This window comes from Rhododendron vialii, chromosome 1a (assembly GCF_030253575.1).
Source record: "Rhododendron vialii isolate Sample 1 chromosome 1a, ASM3025357v1".
In the NCBI taxonomy this organism is placed as follows: domain Eukaryota; kingdom Viridiplantae; phylum Streptophyta; class Magnoliopsida; order Ericales; family Ericaceae; genus Rhododendron; species Rhododendron vialii.
Genome location: NC_080557.1, coordinates 18,220,502 through 18,230,288, shown reverse-complemented (window position 1 = coordinate 18,230,288; position 9,787 = coordinate 18,220,502). Strand labels below are relative to the sequence as shown.

At 37.2% G+C, this 9,787-nt stretch overlaps 1 protein-coding gene across 1 annotated transcript; it reads right to left on the bottom strand.

The window, feature by feature from the left end:
• Positions 1-8,832: 8,832 nt before the first annotated feature.
• LOC131329024 (protein FAR-RED IMPAIRED RESPONSE 1-like) lies at positions 8,833-9,483 on the bottom strand. The gene has a single exon (XM_058362051.1). The coding sequence runs from the start codon at positions 9,481-9,483 to the stop codon at positions 8,833-8,835; it is 651 nt and encodes a 216-aa protein (XP_058218034.1).
• Positions 9,484-9,787: the final 304 nt, after the last annotated feature.

The window sequence follows — 9,787 nt, the reverse complement described above, 5'->3', positions numbered from 1 at the left end:
CTCAAATCGAACAAGATTTTTGTATTTTCGTTGGCAAATTAACAATTTTCCTCATATTAAGTCACTAAATTTTTTGGATGTTTGAGACAAAAATGTCTTTATATGTAATGATCATGTTAACTTCTAATTTCCACATACAATCGACACACCTCAAACCATAATATCATTACTTCTAAATACAACACATCACAAGTTCACAACTCATACAACCCGTCTCCTTCCACCTCCATCCTACACAACACACTTCATCTTTCCACTTTTCTCCTATTAAAATCCTACCGTACTAAAACCCTACTACAAATCTTCCAACAGTACAAACCACTCTCCTCCCTCAATCCTCCTCATTCCTCATCATCTCTCTAATGGAAAACCAAGCAATGGAAGGTTCCTCTCGGACCATTGAACAAAATGTTGGAAGTGAAGATTATACAACTATTGAATCTCCACATATGGAGGAAGCAAAGGTGATTTCAAACATCATATTGAGGGCGAAGTTGGTGTCCAGGACACGAAAATTTTCATGCCAAAAGAGCGACTAGAGGTAGAAATTTGATTTTATGTTTGTTGCTCTTCCATATTTGGATACAATCCCGAAACACATAAAATTTCACATTTTCGGGAATTAAAATCCAAAAAAATTCATAGAATACAGGAGTTTATACCCAAAAATGTCATAATTTTTTAATTTTTAAAACAAAAAATTATTGATAATTTCGAAAGTTAAAATCCAAACAAGATGCAAAGAACAAAAAAAACCAATTATATTTTGGGTTTTGTTGGTCTCTTTGATTCTTACAGGGCAACAACGCTTTCACGCATGGTAGTCGCACAGGGCCATCGGCCCTACATAATTTTATGGAGCATTTCACAACGGACACGATGAGTATTTGGAAAAAGTTCTTATTTTGAGAAAAACCTTCACGAGTTATTTACGAATATTTTTTCTTCAGTCATGTGTGTGTAGGTCTTTCCCACCAAAGAAGGGTTGAACGAGTGGATGATATCGACCAAGAAAAAACACAGTTTTGTCATTGTGAATATGTGATAAAGGCTTGAGAAACAACCATTGCTTAGTGCAGTTGGTAGGTTACTGCCTTCCCTTTGTGGAAAAGTCTTGGGTTCGAGCCTCACAGGGGGCAGACCCTTTGGGGGCCAGAGCTATGGATAGCCTCTAGATCCCCATGCTAACCCTAACACTCCCCACTAACCCAATTGATGTTTATAGCTCGAAAAAATAAAAAAAAGGATTCGGAAACAATGACAAAGAATCAGAGACCAATGATGATATTTTCAAGGGAACAAAGTGGGAAGTACATAAAATTTGTCAAGAAGTCAAATGCGGAGGACAAACAACCGGAGATGAATAAGCGACCATTAATTCAACACAGGGTCTAAGAAATGTGAATATCTCTAATACCCTTAATTTGCCCTAATTATACTTAAAACTTGGTTTTGTGTTGTGTTTTGACTTATTACTCGAGTATTAGGCTTGATCTTATTTATTAATCAAGGTGGAAGTACTTGAGAAGCCATGGAAGATTGTCAAATCGAAAATCATATCAAGAATCGAAATGATCTGTTAGCGAATCGTGAAGTGTAGGGCGGGTTTGGTCGGAGTCGGAGTCGGACCCGACCCGACCTTGATCGGATTACGAAAATGTCCACCCGCACCCGACCGGACAATTGGTCGGGCTCCAACCGAAACGTTATCGGGTTGAGTTGGTCGCGTTCGGTCGGGTGATCGAATTGGGGTAATTTCGTTGGGCCGATTTTATTTTTCTGGACCATTATTTTTTTACTTCTTTTTGGGCTAATTTTTCAACATTTCCAGCAGGCCAAATGGTCCAAGGATTCATAATAATTTTGGGCCATGCCCCTTAGCTCAATCCAAAGCCCTGTTGTCCACATTCCACATTTCCCAATCTAAATTTCAAGCACAGTTGCATGCAGACAGAAAAAATAAAATAAAATAATAAATAATAAAAACCACATTTCCAAATTATAACCAAGTAAGATTAGCACTATGATAGCATGATCAGGACTGAATGAAGCACAACCACATAACAATTCCACCACCACATAGAAAAACAAACTTCCAGAGAGCACCCAGCTCTCTCCTCCCCAATTTTTTCAGCAGCCATACACAACCACATAACAAATCTACCACCATATTACAAGTTTAGACTAGCACCAAAATTACAAGTCCAAAATGATTAAAACTACAAGTCCATAATAATTTAAATTAGCCAAACACACAAGTCCATAGTAAAATAAAGTAGTTATACTTCGTAGTGGTACTGCTCCCAATCCCATGTTCGTTCAAAGTTGTTAATAGAAAGAAAAATTAGAAGAGAATTAAAAACTTCAAAGATCAAAAAATAACATCTAGTGTTATGTTTTACCAAGGTCCATAGCCCCATCAATCCCTAAGAACTTGCATCATTAGTTTGTAAGAGTTCTGGAAAAAACAAAACACTTGATTCAATACAATATTAAGAAAATACTAAATAGTAAATAGACCAGATCAATTAAATTAAATTACCTCATTCAAGATCTTCAACTTTATCCATAGCCTGTCGAAGAGAGATTGGAACCGTGCTTAGAAGCCAAATTTGGGTGCATACAAGAGTCTTGACCATTGACGGTAAGAGTGAACTTCGAAATGGATCAAGTACACGACCACCCATACTAAAGGCCGACTCAGAAGCAACGGTAGATACGGGCATAGTTAATACATCACGCTCTATTTTGGACAAGATTGGATACTTGTTGGAATTGTTCTTCCACCATACCAAGATATCAAAATCCGGATTGTCCCTACGTTCACACAAATCCACCAAGTACTTGTCTACCTTCGAGGAACAAACTGTAGAGACCCATAATTTCTTTTAATAAAGTTAAATTGTCTAATAAAGGATAATTGAAGATATTATATGGATAGTTGTTCAAGGGGTTCAATGTGCAAGAGTTTAAAAGATTTGGGTGATTGTGTAATATGTAATTGTGTGAATATATATAGGGAGGAGTGTGAGAAACACACTCTCTCCCAATCTCCCGTCTCCCTCTCTCTCCTCTCGGCTCCCTCCCTTTCTCATCTCTCACTCAAAATTCCACCCATTCAACTCAAGAACCCACCAAAATAGCCTTCAAACCTTCATTCCTTCGTGTATTGTGGCTCGTATTTTGCTAGTTTGAGCTTGGTGGAGGCGTATCCCATCCAATTTCAAGATTTGGGGCTAGGGCTTGGAGGATCCTTTGATTTGTTCTTTAATCTTGAAGTAGGGAATTTTAACTCTCCATATATGTTAATGACTTGTTTTCTACAGCTTGATTTGTGCCATTGATCGTTGTTGTCGTTAAACCCATGAAAACTTGTAGAATATCTGCTCAAACTGATCTGGTATCGATACCATACAAATGGTATCGCTACCTTTGTGTTTCAAAACCCAGAAAATCACTTTGTATCGATACCATTTATCCAAGGTATCGATACCCTTGCCTCTGGAACGTTTCTTGGCCAGATGGTATCGATACCATTTTGCAAGGTATTGATACCTGTTGCTTAGGGACAATTTTTCAATATGTGTTCCAAATTTCATCTTTTTGACCCCCGATCACTTCTAACTTGTTACAAACACTTTCAGAACACCCCGTTACAAGGTTAACTATATTCGTTGAGTTTGTGGAGTATCTTTGCATCTATTGCCCTTGTTCAGTAGAAATTCTACATTGACGAACCACGATTGAATGTAATGACATAATACGAGGATATGTGATGTTTGAATATTCTTTGACACAACATGAACATTCAAGACTCATCGACGGGTGAGTGCCTGGCAGAGGACATCGGGGTCCTTTAATTGGCTCGGCAAGAGCTATATGCTCGTATTTGATACTTCAGGACCTTTTAATGGGTAAAGTGTCTGGTAGAGGACATCGGGGTCCTTTAACTGGCCCGGCAAAAGCTTCGGCTCAAGACACATGTAAGAGACACAAATGGACATGTGGTACTTTCAAAGGTTATTCATCGAGTTATACGGTTGGTTCTGAAATTGAAGTATTGGATTAATGGCTATAGTTATCGTCCATTCTTCGAAGTTTGTTATCGTTGTTTATCATAAGATCATCCCTGCATTTCATTTACATAGATTATTATATTAGAGTTTCCTACTGGGCTAGTATGGTTCAAACCTTACATCATTTTCAGGTTCTAACTTAGGACAGTAGTTGCATGTTTGAAGTGCTTGGACGTGGACATCATTTTTGTAAGCTAACTTAGAGGAGTTACAAAGTTATCTTTGTAAACTACTTTCGGAAGATGTATTCGTAACTTTATTTGTAAATCTTTTGATTAAAGAATATTGTAAGTTCTTAACGCTTGTTTGATATTCAGTACTTATGTTGATTTGGGCCTTGGAGCCAAAAATGTACTATTTGGAAAATATTGGAGGATGAATCGTAATTGTGGAAATGGAAATATCTAACTCTTTTGGGGTATCATACAGATAAATGTGAGGTTTTATTTATGGAAAACTTTTATATTTATGTTGAAAATCGATGGCATTACAAACACTAGAATACTCTTGCTCCTAGTAAGTGTCAAATTCGCTAGCTAAATTCAAGCGACGATCACAATCCTCATCCTCCTCCACTACTCTCAGCATTGCACTTGCACTAGGCACATTTTGTCTAACTTCACCCTCTTTTGCGTAAGAATCATACAACCAGTTCAAAACATCCTTCACCTGTTTCTCCATTTTCTCACCCACCGTCTTCCCTTTGGATTTTGTATAGCAAAACTTCACCAACCTTAACTTAAACCGGAGATCAAATGCTACCGCCACATAAAGTAGGGGATTGAATTTCTCTCCATCTGATCCCTAATACGTCTCAATTTTTTTTATTTCAATTGCCATTGAAGACATAACAGGATCTCTGTTGGCAATTAATTCATCTATACGGGTTACAACCTCAAATAACTCATGAAAGAACACATTGGATGTGACAAAAAAAGAAGTCAAAAATTTCTTGGTTGCATCATAGAAAAGTTTCAAGAATGTAACAAACATCCTACACTACTTCCAATCAAGCTTGTTTGGGACAGTTGCTTGTCTTGGAGTTGGGACCCTATGGCTCCCACCTTGGCCACCATCCAATGACAAATCCTTCTTGCCTTCCTTTATGTTAAAGAATTTTATTAAACTACTATCTTCCTTCCTTATTCTTTGAAATGCCTTCTCAAACTTGATGGCTACTTTTAACATCAAGTAAGTGGAATTCCACCGAGTACACACATCAAGACACACAGTTTGGTTCGAGTTAATTTTCTCCTTCTCCACACACTTGTTGAAAGTCTCCATTTTTTGTGGAGAAGATCTCACATACCTCACAACATCACGAACATGGAGAATATACTCACTCATATCTTTCAACCCCTCAATAACAATAAGATTCAAAATGTGTGCACAACATCTCATATGTATATAGGCATGCCCCAAGATAGTCATTTTCTAATCAGTTGTTTTCCTTTTCAAGTACCTAATAGCTGTGGCGTTCAAACTTGCATTATCTACCGTCAATGTAAAAATATCATCAACACTCCACTCAAGCAGCAATGACTCAATTTTCTTGCCTATGGTATCTCCCTTATGATCTTCAATTTGACAAAAGTTTAAGATTCTCTTTTGCCAATTCCAATCATCATCAATGAAGTGTGCAGTGAGGCACATATAGTTAAAGTTTTGAATTGATGTCCATGTATTAGTCGTGAGGCAAATCCTACGACCCTTTAATAATTTTTTCAATTTTCTCCTCTCGTAGTCTTTAATTGCAACAACCTCTCTAGGATTCATTTGTCAAAAAGGGACCGGTGAGAACTTCAGTTGCATGACATTGCAAAACCTTCTTAACCCAATCCCCTCAACGAACCTAAACGGTAGTTAATCAATAATCACCATTTCTGCAAGAGCTCTCTTACACTCCTTAAAAGAAAATACGCTTGTCATAATGTCAACCCCCCCACCCCCTAATTGAGTTTGAATGAAAGGTTTTGTTGTCCATGTTGGTCTCTAAGAGGATATAACGGACAAACGGGGATGTGAGCTTTCAAATTGCTAATGCCATGTTTTTTGCTATCAGCCGCATATCTTTTCTTGCAATACTTACACTCACCCCATGTAGGGTCGCCCTCTTTTATTTGTTCGAAGTGATCCCAGGCAAGAGATCTATATTGCTCTTTTTATGGGTTGGGGCCTTTAGGCGTTTATGGTGGAAGCTTTCTTTTCTTGGTTTTTCCCCTAACTTCATTTAATTTATCTATTGTATCATCTTCAACATTGACAACATCGGCAAGGATAGTCACAACAGGATTAGGATTACCTTCAAGTTCAAGTTCTTCAATATTTACAACATCATCCTCAACATCCCCACCAACCAAAAAATCAAAGAGGTCTGGATCCATTACCTACAATACAAACAAGTGATACATAGTTTTAGCAAATCAAAGTCATTTTTCAGCATACATCCATCAAAATACTGCACGTCTGCACTTAAACACAACCCTTGTTTCTTGGTTCTTCTTGGGAGTTCGTCAATTAGATCAAGGGTGAGAGAACCCACAACAGCACAACCCACAACCATAACAAGATCAAGATCCATGTAGAGTTCTTCGTTTTTATTTTTGAAGGAAAATCAAAATAGTGATGGTGAAGCTCTGTGGCTGAACAGCTTTGTTGAAAAGAGGAGAAAAGAGTTTTTTTTTTCCCATCAAGAGAGAGAGAGAGAGAGAGAGAGAGAAAGGAGAGACGTACCACTAATGGGTGTGGGTGTGGAAGAGAAGTGGACGTCGGCGGGAAGAGGAGTGGACGTCGGCGTGGGTGGAGTGCGGGAGTGGGCGGCGTCGCTGGTGTGGGGACTAGTGTGGTTTGTGGCGAGACTGAAGAGTGGAAACTGGAGAGAATGAGGGGGCTAAGGTTTTTTTTTTCCTTGTATACTAAAAAATTCGGTCAGGTCAGGTGACCCAATTTTTTATGTACTAAACCCAACCGACTCTTCTTGAAATCTGAAATGTTCAACCCAAACCTGACCGACGGGGTGAGTCAGAACTGCCCGTGGGGTAATTTTCGGGTCTGGTCGGGCTTGTGGACAGCCCTAGTGAAGTGTATCAAATCGTGAATCGTAACGATTCGGTCAAAATTTCAAAGTGATTTATTTAAGCTTATATCACCGTAGAAGTATGTTTTCTATCATGAAATGATGATCATGTGGTCTAAAAGGCAAGATACTTGCTTCTATTGCAAAAGATGCGGGTTCGAGTCTCGCCATGATCTGCTACTAATTGTTCTATAATGCCTCGATTATGCAAGAACATGGAGACAAATTGTAACACCCCGAATTTCAAAAATGCTAATTAAATTATTTTTTAACTAATTTAATAATTTATAAGATTTATTTAAGAAACAAAATTATTTAACAGAGTTTAGCAACGGAAATTTCAAATACTAAATTCAAAACTTAATTGTCTTACAACTCAACAAAATAAAATATAGTTTGATAAATGTGATAACACTTTTGGAAATTCAAATAACAGTACTTCAAATTAACAGAGCTTCTAAAGGGTACGACATCCAAGGCTCGACAAACATTTCTTCCTCAGTTGGAGATCCTCAACCTTATACTAATCATCTAGTGGAGGATTTTGTTCTTCAGTCTCCTAAATACCTGGCATGAAACGCCAGGCCTAATGGCAATAAAATAAGTTTTGACACTCAGTACATAATCCCAACCCTACTAACTCCTTATTTTACAGTTAGTATAGTCAACAATATAATAATTGATAATACACAGAAGGTACAGAATAGTAATAGATTTTTATTTTCTTTACTATCCATTAACCTACATAAAATCTAATGATTCTTTCCGCAAGATCCTTTTCTCCCACATCCACTAACTACAACCGTCTCATGGGTCCACCATTCCTCCTACTTATTCTGCACCAGGGTCATAGGTGAGTGCACCTAAATTATATACTTAGCATATTTAGGGTTTGAAATTAAATTCTTTGAACCCCGTTTTGGGTTTCAAGAAATATGGGCATCGTTTTTAGGGCTTTTTTTTGTAAATTTGAAATGGGGATTTTCAAATTATTACATCTTATAACTGTATTTTGCGTTCTTCATTTTAGAAATCAGTTTTCAAGGTTTGATTTGGAATTTTCCCCTTTTTGTTTCTCTCTCTTTTGCAGGTTTTAATTGTACAAGATTTAAAGAATTTGTTCAAAGCTTTTGAACAATAGCAGGTGTTAAGTCGAGATATCTAGATTATTAAAGGCACTTGACAGTCCATTTGGAAGAAAAGTTTGAATTGGAGGACTGCATTTGCATTCTAATTCCCTAAACATCTATGAGTTGTAATGGCAAATTTTGAAGTAGTACTACTAATTAGTCTTGAGAGAATATGGAAGTTGTACTTTGAGAGAGAGGGAGCGGGGTGGGTTGGAGAGAATGCAGAGTTTATGTTTATAACTAAATGTGAGTGTAAGTGTGATTTAACCTTGTAAACTTTCATGATTAATGGTTAATGTTCAGACTACATTGGTTTGCTCTTGTGAATCTTGAAGTTGTCTTCTTTGTGATGTTCAATTTTAGGAGCATATGGCTTTTTGTTTTCTTTTTGTTTTTCTGTTTGTTGTTTCTTGTATTTCCGAACCGGTAGTGTCCGTTTTTTATTGTACTGTTTTCTTATTTAATATCTGCATTTTCTGGTTGGTGGAAAAAAATTTAGGAGCATACGCGTGTTGAGTTTGGTGACTGATTTGCAATTGCATGTTCTCCATTATGTAATGGTAGCTGATTTCATTCTCAAAAAGTAATTTTGCATCGCCATGGCATCTCCCTCCCTTAGCTCCAAATGTATCTTTTTATTCAAAAAATTCCTGCAATCTTTCTCTGTATATTCCAATTTATCATATCCCCCTTGCTCTACTGCCAACAAAGTGTAACTTTTGTTCAGTCTAACTCCAACTTTAGCATGCACTAAAAGCTTTCTTTTCACATTTGCATTAAGAACTCTATGGCATCTGTGAAGTCGAGCTTTCCCTGGACTTACCACATGGTTATGATCAAGAACAAAAGAGCTCAACTTCCACTTTCCATCGGCCAATATGACTATCGTGATCTTAGCTTTGCAATCTGTTTTTGTTTGTGGGCGCAATTGATTAACTTTCATATCTCTTGTTCTTGGCTTTCCTGAATGACTGCAAGCAATTGTCACATATCTCACCTCACCTCCTACTTTTTTTGAGGTTCTTATGGACATGCCAAAACCCTTTTCCTTTGCATACTTTCTGTAGAACTCAACAACATCATCAATGGAATCAAACATCATCCCAACCTTGGGCTCCTTTACTCCATCAACTACATTTTCATTTTGCTCTATTTCCATCGTAAGATCCTCAACTTCTTTATCCACGTCTTTGTGTAGCATCACACATAAGTAAATAACCAGACACAAGAAAATCACATATAAGCACAAGTGAACTGTGATATCAAAAATCCTCTCACCAGGACATATAAATATTTTCACAAATTAAGTTTTATTCGTGGAAACCAATTGCAAAATTAACACAATACACAACTAGAGCAGACCTGAAAATAGGGGCCTTCACAAGTTCCTTATAACCTTCTCAGTAGCAGTTAAAAAAAATTCGTTTACACATATTATCAAACACTTGATGGCTATTAATATATATACTAATATTGGTAAGTAACTCTAATCTCATCAACTTATA